This window comes from Ciona intestinalis, chromosome 14 (assembly GCF_000224145.3).
Source record: "Ciona intestinalis chromosome 14, KH, whole genome shotgun sequence".
Lineage (NCBI taxonomy): Eukaryota > Metazoa > Chordata > Ascidiacea > Phlebobranchia > Cionidae > Ciona > Ciona intestinalis.
The window spans coordinates 4,171,656-4,193,779 of record NC_020179.2 but is presented as its reverse complement, the minus strand read 5'-3'; the positions used below and the strand labels follow the sequence as shown (position 1 = coordinate 4,193,779).

The 22,124-nt window shown below is 37.1% G+C and overlaps 6 protein-coding genes across 10 annotated transcripts; 4 read left to right on the top strand and 2 right to left on the bottom strand.

The window, feature by feature from the left end:
* Window positions 1–1,027: 1,027 nt before the first annotated feature.
* LOC113474853 (spondin-1-like) lies at window positions 1,028–3,022 on the top strand. Its single transcript, XM_026837606.1, has 4 exons — window positions 1,028–1,163; window positions 1,511–1,663; window positions 2,208–2,330; window positions 2,563–3,022. Exons 1-4 carry the CDS (start codon window positions 1,076–1,078, stop codon window positions 2,955–2,957), a joined length of 759 nt encoding a protein of 252 aa, XP_026693407.1. The 5' UTR covers window positions 1,028–1,075; the 3' UTR covers window positions 2,958–3,022.
* A 988-nt stretch (window positions 3,023–4,010) lies between these two features.
* LOC100182187 lies at window positions 4,011–8,858 on the top strand. 4 transcript variants are annotated; one of them, XM_026837580.1, is made up of 7 exons: window positions 4,011–5,827; window positions 5,988–6,173; window positions 6,508–6,757; window positions 6,879–7,762; window positions 7,818–7,945; window positions 8,175–8,492; window positions 8,576–8,858. In XM_026837580.1, the coding sequence occupies exons 2-7, from the start codon at window positions 6,024–6,026 to the stop codon at window positions 8,796–8,798; spliced, it is 1,953 nt and encodes a 650-aa protein (XP_026693381.1). In that variant the 5' UTR covers window positions 4,011–5,827; window positions 5,988–6,023; the 3' UTR covers window positions 8,799–8,858. The 4 variants fall into 4 exon arrangements, with proteins under 4 accessions (XP_026693381.1, XP_026693383.1, XP_026693382.1 ...); XM_026837581.1 differs by lacking the exon at window positions 4,011–5,827 and having other exon boundaries at window positions 5,834–6,173; window positions 8,175–8,304; window positions 8,362–8,492; XM_026837582.1 differs by lacking the exon at window positions 5,988–6,173 and having other exon boundaries at window positions 4,012–5,827.
* Window positions 8,785–10,978, bottom strand: LOC100182958. The gene is made up of 4 exons (XM_002129836.4): window positions 10,794–10,978; window positions 10,497–10,710; window positions 9,790–9,972; window positions 8,785–9,516 (listed from the first exon to the last, which is right to left on the bottom strand). Exons 1-4 carry the CDS (start codon window positions 10,887–10,889, stop codon window positions 8,927–8,929), a joined length of 1,083 nt encoding a protein of 360 aa, XP_002129872.1. The 5' UTR covers window positions 10,890–10,978; the 3' UTR covers window positions 8,785–8,926.
* A 1,074-nt stretch (window positions 10,979–12,052) lies between these two features.
* Window positions 12,053–14,270, top strand: LOC100179851. Its single transcript, XM_002129901.4, has 4 exons — window positions 12,053–12,307; window positions 12,666–12,828; window positions 13,241–13,405; window positions 13,784–14,270. Exons 1-4 carry the CDS (start codon window positions 12,164–12,166, stop codon window positions 14,044–14,046), a joined length of 735 nt encoding a protein of 244 aa, XP_002129937.1. The 5' UTR covers window positions 12,053–12,163; the 3' UTR covers window positions 14,047–14,270.
* On the bottom strand, window positions 14,037–19,134 carry LOC100180605 (dnaJ homolog subfamily A member 3, mitochondrial). 2 transcript variants are annotated; one of them, XM_002124994.5, is made up of 11 exons: window positions 18,959–19,134; window positions 18,437–18,582; window positions 18,062–18,145; window positions 17,651–17,866; window positions 17,140–17,292; window positions 16,611–16,758; window positions 16,325–16,389; window positions 15,728–15,856; window positions 15,374–15,489; window positions 14,843–14,937; window positions 14,037–14,228 (listed from the first exon to the last, which is right to left on the bottom strand). In XM_002124994.5, exons 1-11 carry the CDS (start codon window positions 19,122–19,124, stop codon window positions 14,206–14,208), a joined length of 1,341 nt encoding a protein of 446 aa, XP_002125030.3. In that variant the 5' UTR covers window positions 19,125–19,134; the 3' UTR covers window positions 14,037–14,205. The 2 variants fall into 2 exon arrangements, with proteins under 2 accessions (XP_002125030.3, XP_026693393.1); XM_026837592.1 differs by having other exon boundaries at window positions 14,104–14,403.
* A 529-nt stretch (window positions 19,135–19,663) lies between these two features.
* Window positions 19,664–21,823, top strand: LOC100178229 (tectonic-2-like). The gene has a single exon (XM_026837636.1). It carries the CDS (start codon window positions 19,664–19,666, stop codon window positions 21,821–21,823), a length of 2,160 nt encoding a protein of 719 aa, XP_026693437.1.
* Window positions 21,824–22,124: the final 301 nt, after the last annotated feature.

Here is a 22,124-nt window from a genome sequence, read left to right as displayed (position 1 = left end):
ACATGATTGTCTTCTTATACACCAGACACACATGGTGTATTCATACATCTCATGCTCACTGTCAAGTTATAACATGGGTGTTTTCTTATACACCAGACACACATGGTGTATTCATACACCTCATGCTCACTGTCAAGTTATAACATGGGTGTCTTCTTATTCACCAGACACACATGGTGTATTCATACACCTCATGCTCACTGTCAAGTTATAACATGGATTGTCTTCTTATACACCAGACACACATGGTGTATTCATACATCTCATGCTCACTGTCAAGTTATAACATGATTGTTTTCTTATACACCAGACACACATGGTGTATTCATACACCTCATGCTCACTGTCAAGTTATAACATGGGTGTCTTCTTATACACCAGACACACATGGTGTATTCATACATCTCATGCTCACTCTCAAGTTATAACATGGGTGTTTTCTTATACACCAGACACACATGGTGTATTCATACACCTCATGCTCACTGTCAAGTTATAACATGATTGTTTTCTTATACACCAGACACACATGGTGTATTCATACATCTCATGCTCACTGTCAAGTTATAACATGGGTGTCTTCTTATACACCAGACACACATGGTGTATTCATACACCTCATGCTCACTGTCAAGTTATAACATGGGTGTCTTCTTATACACCGGACACACATGGTGTATTCATACACCTCATGCTCACTGTCAAGTTATAACATGGGTGTCTTCTTATTCACCAGACACACATGGTGTATTCATACACATCATGTTGTTGCTCATGCTCACTGTCGCGTTATAACATGGCCCTTATTCCCAATTAGACCAAAGCCGGCGGTTTACAATACATATTGTGACGTCACAGTCGTGATGTGTTCAACGTCATTACTGGCCAAATAATTTGAATTTCACTCTTTGTCAAATTCAATGAATCGACTAGACACGCGTACGAAGTGTAATTAAAACCTAATCATCGCAATCATGATGTAAAATACTCACGACTTTACGCCAGGTATACGGTATAAAGGTCGCACCTATATTACAAGGGTACACTGAAGTTTGTATTCTTCTTAGTGGTAAACATGGCTAAGTTTACAGTCCTTGCTCTTATGTTGGTTGTTTGTGGATCTGTACAAGCATGGGGAAGCAACTACGTTTCGCCAAACGACCGTAAGTCGATTTACTTTCACGATTTCTAGAGGTTGTTTATGTAAGCGACTTTGAAAGGTCAGGGATATATAGTATATTCTAACTTGTTAGTTTAACCAACTTTAACGTGTACGTTCTACACGGGCGAGATCTTGGGCCTTAGGGCGAGGCATGCCATGCGACCTGGGATTTAGGCCAAAGTTGGCTCATTACCTCGACATTGTGTATGTACACTCTATTCTATATGGGTGAGGTGTTACGGCGAAGCACGCCATTAAAACATCGATTTTAAGCCAATTTTGCCCCTTACCCCAACATGCCTTTGCTATCTGTAAAGTATTGCGTTAACTTCACACTCTTTCGTGCAGGCGATTGCATTGTAAGCCGTTGGAGCCGATGGAGTCGGTGTGAATATAACCGAGCCTATCCAACCTACAATTCATGTCAATTCCGAACACGAACAATCAGAGTATCGCCGCAAGGAAACGGCGCTGCTTGCCCAGAACTTGTACAAGTTAGAGGTAACATATAATGTTCTAAAATTTAGAACATTATTTAGAATCTAAATGGATGGCCAGGGGTGTTGTTCCTCATTCGGACTAAACTAGTCGCCGCCTATATTTTTGTATCTTAGCCGCTCGATTAAAACTTGGTCGGTAATTATTTTACTTCTGCAATTGTTTATACACAAGTTTTTTACCCGGGCGCCTAAATGGGAAAATTAAACGACCAAGGTTTTCTTCAAAATACTTGGATTAAACAAGAAACATTATGTCAGACCTGCTACAGCATCTGGTGCTAATAGAACCCCCTAAAAAATGTTACCATTAAGAAACCACTAGTCGAGCGAGTAAAAGCCGCGATAACCATAGTAACACTGAACGACTAACATGAGTCTAATAGCGGGTGACCTGAAATGTAAACCAGAGTTTGACCGCACTACCCCAACGTTTTAAAAATATTCTGCCCTATGTGTTGTAAAGCGATGTGTTGTTTAAATAAAGAAATTATGCTATACCTTAATAAGCTCCGGGACTAGATTTAAAAAAATTCATTATGTATTAGCTTGCCAACCTCAACCCGTAAGGTGCGAGTGGTCAGCTTGGTCACAATGTAGCTCTGATGGTTCATCATATAGAAGTACAAGAACAAGGACACGGCAATGTCATCCATTTTCTGAAACTGAAGGTAGGATTATATTTTGTTGTCATTCTCTTCTATCGTCATGTATATCAGCAAACAAAGAATATTTACAAAATTATATAACCAAACCCTCGCAACACTAAAAAAGCGTTGTTAATTGTTAAAAGTGCGATTATGAAATATGGGATATTGTGTGCTAACGGTATCTATTTTATCGCAAATAAATATATTCAATATAGGTAGTTATGGTAGTTTTAAAAAAGGACTCTGTACGCAGATTGTGAAGAACCAGTAACATCACGACCAATCCCCCCCAACCCTACCCTGCCCCCCATACAAGCTACCAACCCCCCTCCTACCAGTGGAGGAAAACGTAAGTGCAGAAGAGGAAGAAGAAGATCAGGAAGCAGAAGTGGATCCTCCGGAAGTGATGACTCCTCATGCTCGGATTCGGATGACTCGGACTCGGATAATGGTGATTCGGATTCGGGTAACTCGCATCCTCCTCGAAGCAGATCCCGAGGAAGGTCTAGGAGCCGATCTCCAGTGAAGAAGAGCGGAAATAACAGCAGTAATTCCGACAGGAGCAGAAGCAGGAGCAAGAGCAGGAGCAGATCTGGATCTCCCGACAACGGAGGACATCACAACTACCGAACAACCACAAGATGGTAAAACATGGATCAAAATTATATATTGGGTGAAATGGTGGCAATTATAATAAAATACAATGCATTGTAGATGGAGAGTGATTTAGTAATAACAGTAATTGCATTTAAGTTAGGGTTTTCCAATCGTAGTTTTGTTGGATTATAAGCAAATTGCTGAAGCTATTAATTACAGTGTGTGGATAAGGAGACGTTTTGGTTGGTTTGGTCATTTATATCCTCGTGGGTGGGAACTTGAGTGACCTATTCAAAGTTGCCACGCCCATGCTCACAGTCAAGTTGGCGAAACATGAATCTCCCAACGCATAAGCCCTCGTCTTGGTTATAGAGCAAAGCTAATGTGAAAATTAACAAAAGAAATGTATGAGGTAGAACGTGTTGTGTATATTGCGCCGACGACTGACTGTCTGGAACATAGAACGCAAAGTGGAACTCTTGATGATAAATTACCGTGGTAAAGAACGGCTTCGGGACACTTGAAATAAGACATTAAATTAGCCGGCCGTGTAGAACAATTAGCCGGACAAAGAATAAACTCAAGTAGGGTGCTTGAAGGCGAAGAAATCTAAACTGTACCAGGGATATAATTAGCCCATATTTATACAAAGCTCTTGTTCGCCCGTGCGAAATTTTCAAGTCCTTTTTACGAAGCGAAAGATGCGACTTAAAAGATTTTGTAAAGTTTGTTGTCTTAACTAAGTTGGGTCAAGCTGATTAATATAAAAGTCAATCAGTTGATTGCTTGCTATATATAGTAGGTTGGGTAATAATGTGAAGGGTTCGTGGATTGATTAATAAGAAGTTTATGAATATTAGCAAGGGCAGCGTGGGATCGTATTTTTAATGTTTTATATTATTTAGAGTTATGTAGTAGGGTGGGGGTAGTTGGAACACCGTTTCAAATACTTTCCAAACAACCTGATCTTGTTTTAAACAATTAAACAACGGTCTATAGGAGTCGTGCGAGGATACGGTTTTTATACATCTTTGAATGTTATTTGTTTACTACCAAACAGAATAAAAAAAGAGACAAAAGCTAGGGCGTCCCTTCTTTCTCCACCCTACTATATAATGTTTTACATCGGACAAGTAGGTATACCTCTGTACTCTGCTGATTGTATTTGGGTTAGAGGTTTAAATTAGCTTTATGTTTGAGCCAGGGTGCTATTTATAACAGCTTGAAAAATACCTTCAATTTACCAGAACGGCGTTCCGGTAGTAGTGAGATATCATAACTCAGATTGTAGTAAATTGAATTGCTTTGTTATTTGAGTTATATGAGAATTTGTTATATGAGCTCTGGTCCTACAAAATCCGCCCTGGATTTCATCAAGATGAAATGTTTATACAACTCAGTTTTATTGTAATTTATTGCAACGGCTTCTTACGAGTGTTGTAGACGTACTTAGGATTGTAATTCACCCAATATCGCGTCATGTCTCGAGTGTTTCGAGATATTATTGTTCGTCTCATAATATCACTTGTGACGTCATAGTCGATTGCGTTAACGAGAATCTCAAGTTCGAATCGTTTTCTGGAATTTAATCATTCTAGAAATATTGCTTCTGAAATTTAATACTATGACGTCACAAAAGAACGGAATGGTAGATTGTTGCGGATTATATACGTCATAATACGAAAGTCGGAAAACACTTCTATCAACGAATGTCAGTTATTTCGTAACAATGCTACTTGTTTAAATGGTGAGTCTATGACGACATAAACTAATGACGCATCCAGTGTTGCCGGGCAAAAATTTTGCGGTTTGTTTCTTAACGAAACGGAAAATATTTTACCTGGCAACACTGGTCGATGTTCGGATGTAAGAAAGCGCTAAACAAACAATGTTAAACGCGATTATTCCATCACAATATAACGACGCGAAAGTATTGTAACGCTGTAAAAACTTTTTCTTTCAAAATCAAAGAATTTGTGACATCATAATCGACTATTTATATAAACCGTCATATAACTTGGCGTCCACGTCACAATAAGGACGCGATTTCGATCAAAAAGATGAAATCTAGTTTTATTAAACATCCAATTTTTGTCGCCCGAGAAGTCAGCCTTCGAATTTAGATAAGCGCCACTTATAAGTCCGTGGTTACTGTTAGCAAGACCTTGAGTGTATGATCGTATTCTAGAGTCTTATAAACCACGAAAGCGTCGGAGAAACCAAGTTTTCTTGACGGCTTAGTCAGCTCTTACATCCGCCATGCGCGTGGTTTAGTTAAGCCAGGTTTAGCCGTGTTTGGTTCGGTTAGACTGCGTTTAATGGCGTTTGGTTTAGGTAAGCTTAGTTTTTAAAGCGTTATCTTTGTTTAAAATATATTTAATGGCTTTTAATTTCGCGGCGTTCAATGAAATATGACCCTTTACCAATATAGCCCCTTACAGACAAAATAGCTTATGCATCCTAAAGGTATAAGCTATGTGTATCCCTTTACCTTGTCGTCTGACAAGGTTTTAGCATCAGTTATAGTTAGCGTTACATCTGCAAGTAAGATCCACCAATCAACTGCATGGTAACACGGATTTGCTTAAATTTATTTATTCGAGTAAAATATTTATCCTTAACGTACTGAGACAAAGTTCTTTAAGATATACACTGTTTTTACAGCAAGCGTATCCTTGGTCCGATGTAAACATTCGTCGGTATTGTCCAGTTTTAATTAAAGGTTTCCATGTTAATGAGAGACAGAGTATTGTGGTTAAGTCAACAATGTTGGATGTGTGGAAAGTATAACACGTGTTTGTGGTTATAACAAATTTTATTTAACTTTTTTCTGAATCATCTGAGGAAGTTTCGTTTTTATATGCAGTTACATTGATATAGAGAAGGCGTTGTTTTAAATGTCTACAATATAGTACGTTGAGGTAAGACGGTTTATTTTTCATTATTTATTTTCATTCTATTTGGTTGTAAACAAAGGTATTTACATAACTTTATACCATTATTCCTACAACTCTTAAAAGGGCGTTGTTATTGTTTAAGATACGGTTAAGAAATTAAATTATAGTCTTCGCATATCTGCAGCAATATATATAGTGTTTAAAACACGTTACCTGTACAATGAGGAATGTCTCAGCAGCAGTTGCTTTACGGTCAGTTATACGAGCTGGCGGAGATGCAGGGATATCATTACGAAGTACAAGGACGAGTGAAGTGTCAAGCTTCGTTAAGAATTGTAACTTGGCGGAAAATCATGTCCTTAAAAAAGAGGTCACACGGCTGGGTTAAGGAATGTAACTTATTCATTTTTGTATCGCGGAGCAACCATAGGGGTTATAAGTAAGACGGTTCCCGATGATGGCACCTCGTTTATCGTGCCCGCTTACAGCTTACCACGTATGTAACTTTATAGGTGATGTAGGATAATAAACCAAACTAAAAATAAATCTTATAACCCCGCCCTGTGTATATAGGCAAGTAGGGCGTCACCATCATATATGCACCAGCATCGGCCTTTAAAAAGATATAATTTTAAGCTTACAGCGTAACTATAACTGTTCTGCATATATAAGACAACGCGTGTTAATGGCAAACGTTGTTACAGTTGAACATATGGCACAAAGATACGAGGTTCGAGCTTCGCAAGATGAACAAGCAACAAGACGATATGTACAGATCGCTACTAAAGCTTAGTCGAGCTAAGAAGATTATCAAGAAGACTAGAACAGATGACAGGAGGGACAAGGAAGAAACCATGAAGTGGAAAAAGTCGAAACGAAGGAACGAAAGACGGAATGTGGTTTCCGTGGAAGAGTTTCCGCAGAGTTTAGAAAATGAACGTAATAATTTAAATGGTAAGTTATGCCTGAATTGTTAAAGCTATAAACAATGCTGCGTATTTATGTGATTGCAAATATTCAATGCAACCATTACGAGGGCTATATGGGATAAAATGATATTTGTTTTTTTACACAGAGTGTATTGACAAGTTATCCGTCCAAGAAAACTACCAAGACTTCGACACGTCATCTAGATTCACACGTACCCATGTTCCTGCTGTGACAAGCGAGTGGTTAGAAGAACCGAACCAGTGTGTACCGTTAACAGTTTCAAATTTAAACCAATTTAACTTGGAAAGAGACGAAATCGAAGATGGCGAGACATCCGAAGTGTTTGCAAAGTCGAACAAGTCTGGTTCGTCGCAGAAAAACCTTCAAAAACAAATCGACGTGACCAATAGCGCAGATATTGATATTTCTTTCAAGAAGAGTCAACAATTAAACTCTACTATGACGTCACAGAGTGAAGATGATGACGTCATAAGCGCTGTGGCGTTGGAGAACGAGAAGCCGGCAATTAGAAGAAGGCAAACAATAGCTGGGGGTTTGGTTGAGGTTGTTTCGCAACCCCTACCGGGACTTTCCCTTAAATCCATCCAGGTACTTCCCAAGGAAAAACTGGGGCGAGTACAGACGGTGGGGAAATTCCCCATGTTACCCAGGCCCCCACACGCACAGCGGTTGAAAATGACGAAGTTTTCTTCTATGTCGAACGTGCTTGCTTTCAACGAGGACGACGAGCAATCTGTAGCTTCTGTTGTGAAGACGAACTTATCAATCTCAGAGACTGATGATATTCCTACTATAAATCAACTTATTGATTTGCCTGGTAATATGAAGGTTTCCGATCCGCTGGAAATAATAAGAATGGCAGACAACGACGTCACTAAACAAGATGACGTCAGCACCGATGACGTCAAAGTTTGTCAACCGAAAAGGAAACGACGACGAAAACGTAGGAAGTTGCAAGTTGCGCGTAAAGATCCTTCTGTTGAGTTGAACAATCGTTCAGCAATCGAGGTTTGTGACGTCATGGTTAAAATGAGTATTGTGACGTAACCAACATGTTGTATAGGCGCTTGATGGGAAGATATATGACGTCACCGTGTACAAGAAAGACGCAGAAGGTAACTTGGAAGGTGACAACATGTGTTGGGACACAACGATTGATGTCGCCAAGTATTTTAATCTGGCCAAGTTCTCGTGAGTATTTGTGAGGATAATTAGTGTTTAGTTTTAATGTGTTTTTTTTTTTACTTTATTTAAAACTTTGTAACAAATGACCTACAGGAGACCATGGACATGATTTGATAAACAACTAAATAGGTCATCAGGGGCTTAGTGTGTAAATTTCAATGCAGATTAAACCTGTTCAAATAAATAAATAAGGTTTTTCAATCATCATTAATTTGTTGTTTAAATTTGACGAAAGAGAAAAAATGAAAAGAGAAAAGTTACTTGGTGACGCAAAGGACAAAGAGACTCAACAGCGCCGTCGCGTGAGTGAATTTTTAAAGAAATTATCAATACAAGAGGAAGCGACTCGACAGGGCAACTTAGCGGTAAGTTGTTGCAAATATCCAAACCGTGAGGTGGCGGTAATAAGCCATACATTGCAGAGGAACCGAGCAGCTGAAGAAGCAAGACTTGCGTTGGAGAAAAGAATCGAAGCTTTAAAACGGGGACCCCCCAGATATGGTACTGGAGAAAATAAGGGAATTCCCAGCTACGTCAGAGACTACGTCAGGCCGTAAGTTCAAAATTCAATGCCGTAAAATATTTGATTTACAATGACGTCATAATGTGATTTGTTTGACCATTATTTCCACGCAGGTCCATAAATTCCCAGCGTAAACAACGGAATCGGAAACGCTCAAGTTGGTCGATACCATCTCTGTTTACACTACAAGCTTGTAGTAACAGCAAGTTTGGGAATTCCTTTAATTCGTCCATTCGTGGTTGTGGGGGCTCTCCTCCAGGTGGTTTCCCCGACGCGTCATCGCATCTTGTGAATATCAACGTCGAGAAATATTTGCTGGAAGTCTCGAACACGTGATCGTTTATTAAGCGTTAATCGCGTATGTTACGTAATAAAGATATTAAACTTGTTACAATGGTTGGAGAATGTGGAAAGCGCAAGGGGGTTTGGGAGCGAAGCGAAAATTAATAGAAAGTTAAAAATATTTAAACGACAGCTCTCTTAAGTTTGCATGCTCTTGCTCGAGTAATCCACGTCACAACTCCGCACACGAGCGCCACCACGTGAGAGAAGCAACCGAACCAACATAGAAAGAAGGAATACCCGAAGTAAGGATCTGCGTTTCCTATTCGGTATAACAACGGCATTGCTAGCATACCGAGGTTTCTACGTGATCCACGTATGCCACGTTTTCGTCTGGAACCACTGGGGTGGTAAACTTCAAAAGGATTCGGGAGCACTGCTAAAACTTCGTCGCTCGGATATGGGAACCAGTTATCAATGGCTCCCATATTTTCAAAGAAGTTAATATTTGCGCTTGATCCTTCAATGTTAGATTCCGCTGTAGGTATTGTGACGTTATTTGAATCGGTCCAATCAGAAGTCTGGTTGACGATGATGACGTCAGTGACGGGTTGTGACATCACAAGGCCTTCTTCAACAATGAGGTTAGTTGTGACGTCACTATCAATACCCGATATCGCGCTGAAGACTTTACCGACAAACATCGTTGAATTTCCGATCGAACTCAAGTTGTGTTGGGTGTATAAAGAAAACCCAGAAATGAAAAGACAAACTGAAAATGACAAAATCATATAAAAAGAAAGCAATAATATTTATGACGTAATTTTCGTGACGTCATAACAAAAAAACAAAAAAAGGAAATAAAAGGAAAAAAATAAAACAAAAACAAAATTAAGGGAAAAGATATGTTTTATTTGAGATGCTTTTATCTTGCTACACCAGGATTCGAACCCATTACCCGGATAAAGCAATATTGGATCTATAAATCTCCATATAACATGCTATAATGAACTATATTATAGAATTTATGAGACAATAAACTTACCACTGCCACCTAGCAGCACGGTTGCAATCATGTTCCGCTTTGACGTCACGAACATGACGTCACTATGCCCATTCTCTGCATTACAAGCAGCCACTATGTAAAAGAGCAAAGCGAGCATGGAACCAATCCCACCAATAAGAATCAAACCAGCGACGACTCGAAGCTTCTGCTCTTGTTCTTCCACTGTGACGTCATAAGCACATGATGGTAAACACGCGACACGCCTTATCTACGTCATAATACTTAGTCTATGGTATATTGTGGTTAGCGCCACGCGAGAATAAATATGTTGCAATCATAAAACTTAATCCGTTACTTATAATAGTAATATTTGTGCAGATATTAAATATGTAGTATTATAGTATCTGTATGTTTGTACCCTCGTGTAAGAACGAAGGCAATAAATTGCCTCACCCGTAATAAACAATATTTTGTTAAAAACACATTAGAAAGAGAAAATTAACTTCATATTTATTACAAACATATAGTATTAGTTGCGACCCGATTTATTTAGAATGCGATACATGAGTTACAACACGTTTATATCTTTGCATTTGTGGGTACTAAAAAAGATAGTGAAAACATGGATCATTTACCCCAACGTATAATATAAATGACCATCTAACCCGACATAATATAACGGATACCTTTGCCTACTTTATATAGTTGGTAGTTACAATAATGTTTCAAAACAAACATTAACTTACATGGCGTAGCAATGTAAACGTAATCCTTCACCATCGCGAACCCCACAAAGAATAATCCTTGCTCCACACACCCTTCATCTGCTCCTCCGTCCTCCGAGGATTTCCTTAGATGAGGAGGAATTCTTCCCGGTCCTCTTCTCATGTGGGGAGGTATCGGGAGAAAACCACCTATAGGTAATTCCCCGTTCGGTGAACTCCCTGGTATCTTACACACCTGTCAATTGCGACCTGTTTAGTTTTCTTCCAAGCAAAACAAACACGATTTTCTAATTGTTCTAACACAATGCTGATTGTTACCTTCACAATGCATGGTGACGTCACACCCGCTATTATCATAGATGTTCCTATGGCAACCATGACAGCGGCGAAAGAAAGCGACTTTTTCGTCATCATGAGGCGTTCCAGAACTAGTATGACGCGAATTTCCGCTCAAAATTCGAGCAAGGTTTCGATGACACGCCCCGAAGCATGATTGTGACGTCATATAGTGGTACAGGGTGATTCTAAATATAAAATCGGGAAATTTTATTGCAGGGGCACATTAAGAAATTCAATAGATCATTGAAAATAAAAAGCGGAAGTGGTTTATGGGAATTCGGGCGAGGATATTGATACTTTCATGCTTATTGCCTTTACATTAATGTAAATAATAAGAATAACCAGTATGATGCAACAATTCGCAAGTAATTCATACGCACAGATTGAGTTGCAGCAACGTAGTTATGTCGCCACTGTAGTTGCAGTTACTTTCGCACTTTAAACTAAATTTTTTACTATTTAGTATGTAAAACATATTAAAACATCGTATACTGTAGGCTAGTTAAATGAGTGCATTTTTAATGATTTAAAGTTTATAACAACATCGTATATATAAAGTTCAGGAAACGGTATATATTGACAAATTAAAGTTATACACCGCTGTATCTAAGGACGGACATTCTCTAAAATATAAACTTGACAGTTTAAACATCACTAATGCAGGAAGAAATCCCAGTTGGTAGGAAATGTTGATTGTCGATTATTAGCCCAGAAATATTAGTTTTATTTCTGTCAAGCCCACACGCCATAAGAGCCCGAGGCGATGATTGTAAGTGTGTCTGCTGTAATCGCCGTGTTTTGGGCGTAATATGTTGTCGCTTAGCGGTTTATTTGAAAAACGTAGCAAAATAAACGGGTAATAGAAACCGGTCACAGAATATATTTCTTCGTTTGTTTTAAGAAAGATGGTTTTCTAATTGATAACGGCGAACGTAAATGCATCAATTTGAAGCGTGTTTAATAAACCAAAAAACACAAAAACGAATTTAACTGTCTCGCCCAACGGAAATATAAGTATATACATTTCGCCAGCGTTTTAACTTGCACCAAATACAAACACAATATTGCCTGTTCTAAAGAATAGAAAGGTCGTAGTTTATACTACAGAAGCTGTTAAACTTTAAAATAGTTTCTGTTTCTTACTGTTAGAAAAAAACATTTTGATAGTCCCCCTTAAATTCAAAATCATTTAACAAAATTTTAATCAAATAGTAACATAGATATGTTATAAAGTTTGTTCAAATTTTCTAAAAAAAATGAAAATGTTTATTTTTTATTTTTTTTGCACTAAAATTAATGTTTTTTAATGTTAAAACTAATTTAAATCGGGGTATAACCGCACACATACCATGTCAGTCGTTACATTTCCCCCAATGTTTCGAAAACTTCAAAATCTTAGAATAAAGAACCGAGGTTGGTTTTACGTCGTTCAAGTTTTACTCGTCACCTCTGTTTTGCTGATAATTGCACAAATTTTGGAGCGCTGGTTCTCTGTAAGTGAAAATAATGTCTTTCATTAACACCGTGTGACCTTGCATGCTCTCAGAAGCTTTTACACGTTGAAAACCTGTCACTTTTGTCAAACGACGCTATCTGTCGGCCTGTCGCTATGTGATTAGAGCACTCGTATCATAACCAGAGGTTACTGAGTTCAATGCTCAACGTTGCCGCTACAATAGACGTGTTCATTATTTGCCAAAACACCTAAAGTTCATTGTTCTAACCTAGTATTGACTATTTTGTGTCCCAAATTGGCACTCATATACAAAAAAAGACCTAAAATAGATTTTGCTTGTGTCATATATAAACCTGCCTACGGTTTATAAGTTACATTTGTCAACTTATGCACAGGTTTGTATGCCAATCTCTGACAGCAAAGAGTTCCAACTGGAATTGGATAAAAACAAACCTGATGTTGCTTATCAGTCTGGATACCTTTGCCTTTATATTGGTTGGTATTCACAATGCATGAGAAACACAGGTGATCCGTTGCAATGCACCAACATAGACATAGGTATAACATTTTTATTGATATATATTTTCTTATGGCACTAGCCAACTGCTATCCTGGTGGGGAAACTGCTATTTCCAACTAAAACCTCCGGTAACGGTTACCAACCAAAAAAACATAAAAGCATTTAGTTTAGTTGCACAACAATACAAGCTTAATTTGACTTCAATCTGTTACTTATTTATCTTGGCCCCATATAATATAGCTTAATTTCTACTTTCATCACAAGAAACAGCTTATAAATATAAGTTTATAACATACAGCACAATTTTTTTTAATGTTTTAGTTTTAAAACTTAAACCAAAAAATTAAGGTTTTAGTAAACTGAAGCATTTGAAGTTAACAGACCAATAAATTCATCTACTTTAGCTGACTATTAGTAAATCTTGTATACAATTACTTTATTTATTTCCAGGTTTCCCCAGCAGAATGGGTTTATGCCCTGTTGTCATTGGTGCGATCATTCTAACATTGCTATACACATGTTGTGTGTTCACTTACCTAAGTATATTCGATGTATCATACACAGTCTACACTTACATTTTAGCAAGGACAGCCGTCATTTCATTGATATTATGCAGTAAGTTATTTAATTCTTCTAATTGTTGCGTATAATTAAACAGAAGTACCAAGCTGTTGCTTATATAACATTAACTCTTGTTTTGTCTAACACTTGGTAAATAAATTTAATCATTTTTAGTGTTATAGGTGTCACTGCATGGCATGTGGTATTTAATTGAACAGGTCACTCTACAATTAACAGTGTCAATTGACACCATCTTACACTCTTATTCTAAAACTGTTGCCAAAACCATTACCAAGTAACATTCATGGTAACTCGTATGCTGGCATGAGGTGTATGAAACAGAACACCAGTGTTGTAACAACTGTTGTTTTTCGGTTACGCAAGAATAATTCAAGTTACATTCTTTCATTAAAACTGCATTCTGTGTTTCAGGTATTTTCCAATTTCTTCAACTTTACCTGTTCAAGTCATTACAAAGCATGAACACTGCCACACTTGATGAGCAAAGGCATTTTATATTTAAGAAGCTGTTTGCAGTTTACTCACCTGAACTAAACATTTCATTTTACCTGACATTGATAGCGCTTGTATTTACCGTACATGCATTTGTATGTGGGGCACGAGAGTTCCACACGTTATATTTGGCTGTGTTAAGTAATTTAAAAGGCTCCAGTAGAAGCAAAACAACTGTATAGAGCTTAGTATTATCCAAGTATTAAATATACATTGCCTGGCGAGTATGTAGATCCATATGATGGTGAACAGAATGTAGTTTTTATATCACAACACTGAAACACACGTATATTAACCACTGTTGCTACTATTTCAATATCACTGCTATTTTCAAGATTCTTTCAATTTTCTTCAATTGCCTTTTCTGTAATGCAATGCAAGGTTAATAGGAAATTGTAATACAATCTAAGTAACGTTAATACATTCACAGGGTATATGTCAACCAAGTATTGCTTTTTTTATTTTGCTAAAAAATCCTGGTTTTTCTTCAATTTTATTCAATTCTGGTTCAGTTTTTGCATCTTCTGTTTCCACTTTTTCTACAAGAAAAAGAGGAGACAGGTTACAAAAAGCAATATTTGGTTTGGGCTGTTTCAATGCAGTATACTGTATTTGTGTGATATGCTAACACTGTTACACTTTATGGGACTTGGGATATAGGTCTAGTTGGCCTATTACACAACAGTCAATACTTGGTAACTAGTAGGTGCCCAACGACTTTTTCTTCAGGATTTTTCAACACCAAGAATGGTGAAAGTGATTTGCAAAAAAAATGGTTGAATTTGACATTAACTTTTTTCTAAAGTTGTAATTTATCTTTACATTCTGCCCACCGACCATTGACTACAACATACAATAAGCCCAATATTTCAATGTACCCTCATTTTACAAGGTATGAACCATCAACCTTTACTTAAATTTACATCAACACAATGCATTCCTATTGCTTAACAACTAATGTAAAGTAAAAGATCTTACTTTCAACGGGGTACACTCCCTCCACTGTACCATCTATATTTCCATCTTCTTGAGCAAATTCTATGAGCAAACTTTTCTGTTTCGGTGTTAGGGTCCTGGAGAAAATGTTAAATTAAACAATGTATTTTACCAATGCAAAAATGCTTACAGTGGTATAGCCAGTGCTTAATTTTAAGACACGTATGTAACTTTTATCGGAATTAAAAAAATGAACTGTTTCATTTATGTTAAATTTTATACTTTTTTCTGTCGTAGCAAATAAAGTTTAAACCAAAAGTCATGTCTACCCAACCACTACAATAGCTTCAGCAGCTCGACTGTGGGCATGGGAGTGGCAACCATGGATAAGGTATTCAAGTCCCTACCCACAAAGGATATAAATGACCAAACTAATCAAAAGTCATGTCTGCTTATCCACACACTGCAATAGCTTCAGCAACTCGACTGTGGGCATGGGGGTAGCAACCATGGATAAGTCACCAGAGTTCCTACCCAAATATCTAGTAATATATTTATCCAAACAAATCTCACTTTGGTGGTTTAATCTTCACATGAACATAGTGATCTCCAAAGCCGTAACTATTCACTTTCTTAATTCCTTTCCCCCTGAAGTGAAATCTCTCATGCGAGGAAGTGCCCGGTGAAATCTGGATTTAATAAGGAATTGTCAGTTAACATGGCTATATAAACAAGTTTTCTGCGAATTCATTCTCATATTTTTTTAAAAGTAATCTTAGGCAAATAATTCCACTTGACCAATGTTTTATTTTATATGCATGAAGTCTTAACTGTCATGTAAGACAGAGTTTGCCGGTTAAGCCAGTCCAAAACTGCTTTAATAAGATTACCACTAACATATTATAACCTTATACAAGACCTATTTACCTCAAGCTCGGTGTCTGTATGTATTCCTGGCACTCGTATGCTGCCACCTAGTGCAGCTTGTGCTATTGATATTTCTACATCGGAATGGACGTCGGCCCCTTGTCTGCGGAACACTTTACTTGGTGCGACCTAACATTGGAAAGATAGTGAAACGTTTGTTGAAGTATTTGCATAAAATGATGAAACACAATTTTTAGTCAGTTTCAATACAAACATTACAGCCTATATATTTATAAATAGATTGTGTTCGTTTTGAAACATTAACTAGCACACATGTCACCTTAATGAAGTCGTGTGTGTGTTTGGTAAAAGTTGTGTAGCTCAAAACTTCTAGTTATATTTGGTCATGAGTTAAAAGATACGAATGAGCTATATAATGCTACTCACTCACACATCCAGCAACCAGTAAAGTAGGTTACAGCTCACACATGTATATATATATATATGTAACAAAAGTTGTTCAAGTTTTCTAGTTATACCATAAGAAGTTGGCCATGAGTGAAAAGATATTACCAGTGCTCCCTACTCCAACACCCAGCCACCAATGAATGCAACATGCAAGTATGTGATAACTTAACCCCCCATCATCCCGCTCACCTTAAATGTAATAAAGACTTCTCTCGTTCCAACTTGCATTCGAACTGTTTGTTTGTCTTCAACACCTGGGATAAAAAAACCTTAAACTTGAACATTCTTTGCTTTATATGGAACGAACTGTAAAATATAATTCGACAACGTTTACAGGCGTTTATACTTGCCAATAAACATGTTCTCTTATAAAAGGATAAGGTACTTAAGACAAACCATTGGACTTGAGATTTGGTCCATTTACCCATAGTATGTTTTTTTTGTTTAATCAATCAATCAACCAAGATGTACGAACCTGCAGGTACGGGAACGGTCACAGACTTCTTCTGCTTAACTTGACCTCTGCCTCCACATTGTACACATGGGAAAGTAACAAGTTTACCGGTCCCCCCACATTTACGACATGTGGATCTCATTACAAATGGACCCGTCACTACTTGCTCCTGGTTAAACAGAAATGAAATTTAGGAAGATTCTTGCTTGTTGAACTTTAATAAACAGTAACGTAGATTTACATTTATTGTCGCAGCCCTTGAAAATTTATAAAATCATTGCCACTGATAAGTAATAATAAATAATTAGGAATAAACCCAAAGAAACAACTAAAAAATAAAACATAACAATTATTCTATATATATAATATATATTATAAATATATATATCTTTTTTAACAAATTTTTTAACTAAACATGAATACATGATATAAAGAAAGTATTGAAAAAGAGACAATGACAAGTCATATATTATATAAAATGAGATATAAACAGGTTAAATCTATCAACATTATTTTTACATAAATAAATAGATAGACAAGCTATACCAACCATTCCTGAGCCCCCACAGAAACCACATTTTGATATTTTGGTCCCAGGTTCATTTCCTTTCCCATCACACCTTGGACAAGTATCCATGATGTCAATCTTCATGGTTTTGTTTGCTCCCTTTGCTGCTTCATTGAAGGTGAGATCAAGGTAGACCTATGTGGAAAATATGAATATTATTGCCTTGGTTTTAAAATCATGTAAACAACTTTACTGAACAGCCAATCTTTACATAATACTATTATTAAGTGTCTATGAACTGCTTTAGTGGTTATTGGGTGGTAGCACTTTGGATGTTGGGGTAAGGGGCCTACATCCCAGGTCCCAGTTGTGTTTCACTTAAGATCTCACTCTCATAGAATCTTTATTATAAGTCTCAAACTGCTTTAGTGGGGTCTAGATGGTAACAGCTCGGGTGTTGGGAAATAAATTACAGCTAAAGTCTCAGGTGTGCCCCCCTTATATGATAATATCTGTATCTGGCACTGTTAACATATAAAATCAGAGTCCTTACCTCCATTGGTGTATAATCCTGAAAGTTGTCAAACCCTCTACTTTGCCCCCCACCCCCAGAAAACTCCTCAAATATTTTCCGAAACAAATCTTCGGGATCCATTTGTCCCTGGAAGCCATGAGAAGCCCCCCAGCTCCTTCCACCTTGCTGGTTTGCTTGGAAGCCAGCTGAACCAAGCATGTCGTATTGCTGCCTTTTGGTTTCGTCACCAAGAACCTGAAAAAACATTTAAAATTATAGCAGGTGTCTTTCTTTTGGAAAACATGTTTAGGCCACATGGTCAAATTTGGTACTTAATTACCAATTAACCCATTACTATGTGTACCTAGATTTTTAAAATAGTGTATCATAAATCATAATGCATATCCTAGCGACTTTTCAGAGATATCTAGTTTAATGTTAATAAGTTACCTCATAAGCTTCAGCTACTTCAGCAAATTTGACTGAAGCATTTTTATCTCCTTTGTTTGTGTCTGGGTGGAACTTTTTCGCAAGCTGCAATCAAAACATAAATTATTGTTCATGTTTTAATATAAGTTATTATATATTATATGTATGTTTTGTTGTATTTTTAATACGGTAGGGCAACAAGTACATTCCAAGATATCAGGTGTGCCCCAATGAAGACCTCACCCTTATAGAATAGAATCTCTATTTTAGAGTGTGTAAAAATTGTGGTGTCTAGATGTTAGTATGTTGAGGCTTGGTATAATAGACCATTATTACAAGTCTTAACCCTCTATGGCATAGAGACAATGTGTATATTTTACATATTGTAAGTTATACCTGGTAATACGACTTCTTTATATCTTTTTGTGACGCATTTTTAGAAACTCCTAATATTTTATAAAAATCTTTTGAAGCAAAATATGAGGAAGAAAGATGGAAACCATGGCAACCAAGTTCCGATATCCCGCTTGTGTTTAATAAATCTAGAACAAAAAATTTGTAAATTACTTAAATTTAAAAAAAAGTTGTTTAAGTATTTCTTAAGCGCAAAACTTTCTTATTTGAATTAGGAATGTAGTAGCTTCTAGCACCCAATGCTTAAATTTGAGTGTTTAATTACGAGATCATATTTATAAACAAAAACAACAAGAGGAAAAATTGAAACAACAGAAAACACAGCGATTCAAAAATTATTTTCACTTTAAAATTTTCTGGACTTTACAAAAGTAAGGTTTAAAACTAAAAGTATTGAAAATAAACTATGGTTCAACATTAAATGCTCTACAGCAACAAAAACGTGCAGAAACATGTGTTTTAATTAGTTTAAGATAACATCTATTAAACGTAGAGATTACTTACATTTTTCACGATTTAAGTGCCTTTTATTCGTACAATTTTTTAAATACTTGCAGCACAAAGATGAATGAAGTCGTTTAGTTTCGTTAAATTTAAATAAATTTCGACTAAAACTGAAAAACGTGCGTCTACTCGTGAGGGCAGCCATCTTGCAAATCACTAAGAACATAGAAACATTATATCTACGATATCTGCGGAGGAATCAACCAACCATATCAAGTACCCAGTCATGCGTGAAACATTAATGACGTCACGTGATTTGTTTATTATTGACGTGTAGCGCAGTCGGTATTTTCAAGTTTCGTATGTTATTATTTTGACTTTTCTAGACTAAATAGCTGAAAAATCACCGAAAATAAACATATTTTGTAAAGTGCTAAGGAAAAAGTTATTGTATTTTGCAATTACAATGTTTAAAGGCCGAATTTGTATGTTTTCCTTATTATTTAAATCTTGTGGTTAAATACGATTCGTATGTTTAATGTACGTTACGTTGGTGTAGCGCATGATATGCAAACATAAATTTGTATATATTGTATTATTGAATTCAAAATTTACAAATTTATTTACTTATAATACAAATTTGAAATGAATTTTAATTACAATATTTTTAAATGCCATCATGCTCTAACTTCTAATATTGGTAGACCGGTTACTAAATTGAGTATTATTCTTTTAGGAATACTGGAAAAGTAGATACATGGTACCATGGATGGGTTGTTTACTACCTCTAAGTTATTAATTCTACTTTTAATAACAAAGCTGGATTTTACAACCTGTCAATCAAACCTTCAATTGATTCCATCAGCATTTGAGACGAATGTCGGTCATTTCTCTTTAGTATTACAAGGGACATCATCCAATGTAGCTTGTTCGATTAGTGGGGACAGCAACTGGGTAATAACGACACCTACGCTGACAGTAGCATCTTCAGCAACAGTCAACGGAGAGTTAACAACCCCTGTCACAACTCGTCTTGTGGAAAACATTGTAGTTTCATGCAATGACTCTACAAGTACAGCTACCTCAAATGTGGCAGTTGATATTTCACCAGACGTTACCACCAATTCAACTTCAGTTTTAGCTTCAACAGTTACAATATTTAACAACCCCGCTTTTGAAGACATTGCACCTTGCACGTGTAAGGAAGAAACCAACCAATGCACTATCAACTGCTGTTGTGATCCTTCATGTACTGCTGATCAAATCTCTACGTTCCAGTGTGTTTCAACTGCATTAGATGACCCCAACTTATGCAGTACAACATCAACTAACGTACCAGACTACCACCAATTCACTTGCATACAATTCCTTAACTCACCACTTTTAGGATTATACTTTACAAACTTCACTGGAAGCTTAAACACAGTAAGCACAACTACATTTACCACAAGGGCAGCTACACCAGCAACTAATACATTCAGCTTTAAACAAACAACCAGTGTCCAAACTACCCCAATTACACCATACACAAATGGAGACCGCATACAAACCCAATCACCAAACGGATTTCTAACTTTTCCGCAAAACTCTCTGTCAGGTCAGTGCATTCAAACTTCATACGTGCGGTACCAGAACGATACAAGCGCAGTGTGTGTATCTAGAGTCACCTCTGCTACATGTGCAGCTGGTACATTGTATGACGTCAACTATTATCTTAAGTCATCTTCTATCATTGCAGCCACCCCAGGTGGTTCTCCAATATCACCAAACATAACTTTTATATGTGGAAACCAAACAAACTATTTAAAAACCTCCACAGCAGCTTCAACTCCTTTTAGGTCATTTTTTGATGCAAGTAACCCTGTTAATTCTGCCACCCCCTGCACCAATACACCAGGAACACCAATATTTAGTGCTGGCTCATGTGACAACGCAGTTGTTGATGTGTCCTACATTATAACTTGGAATAGCAGCTCCATTACTCAAGTTCTAGTCACCATAACTGTTGCGAATCTAGTTACATCAGCAAATGATGTTCTTTCTCAGAAGTTTGAAACAAAGTTCGAGCATAGTTCGAGTGCAGAGACTATCATCCAGCGGTCTGGGAATCCAGGTTATAACATTGGTTATCCTATTATTTCAGCTTCAGTGTTTGAAAGCAATATTAACCAGACACAAACATTATTAGTGTGGTCAGCTACCAATGATGGCTTGTGTTCCAGCAGTTTATCAAGTCCACCATTATTTGGAAAAGATTCTCTCACAGGGTGTTTGGTTAGGTTATCGTACCTTGATTTTAAAAACTGTAGCGTCCTTCAAAGTGAAATAGAAGCACAACAAAGGTCTCTGCTATCAGCATCATATGTGTCAAGGTTCGGCAACCCTAACACAACAGCTTTAAACACAGACTGGATCCAAATAATTGATAATTTGGACTTTATGAACACTTCATCAGAAACTGTCCCGGGACAGTGTTTTTCGATTCCTGCTCATGTAATAATTGAGTTTATGATGTCACAGACAGGGACAATCGAAGGTGCTCCTATATTTGAAGTGGTTGGTTCCAGAATCAGTTGGTCGCGGGTCACTTGGCAGATGTCATGCTCTGTTAACCAAGCGTGTCAAACTGGAACCTCATTGGTTGAAAACTTTGAAATCACGAGTAGTGTGACCTTTACGGAGGTCAACAGGGTTCAAAGTTCGCCCATGACTCTATCGCAACTTGATGATTCAGCTTCGTGTGCAAAAGATGCCACATGTTGGGGTGAAGTGCTTCTTCCGTTGACCCCACAGTTCTACCTTTCCTTTCCAATCACCGCTGCTATGAGTGCAAGAGAAGAAAACATAGCTTGGGCTCTTGTCGTAATATTTTTCTCCGTTGGAGCTGCACTGTTGTCCTTTTCATCAATTAGGATTACAAAATAGTTGAATAATTTTACCAAATAACCTGATACATAGTGTTTCTAGTTTTACACTGTATTTATAAGCATAGGCTACTTCATATGATGGTGTTTTATGTGGTTTAAATTCATATATAGGTCAAAAGAACCTCTGTTTCAACAACTAGACATAAAAAGTGCTTACTTTACCCTCTGTATGAATAAGTTTAGATCATAGCCTATACCTTATACTTCTATTTGTTTCCCACTGTGTCTACAACTTATATGTGACAACTTTTGAAATTTACATTTTTCTATTGTAATTTGTTTATTTGTAATGTCATGTT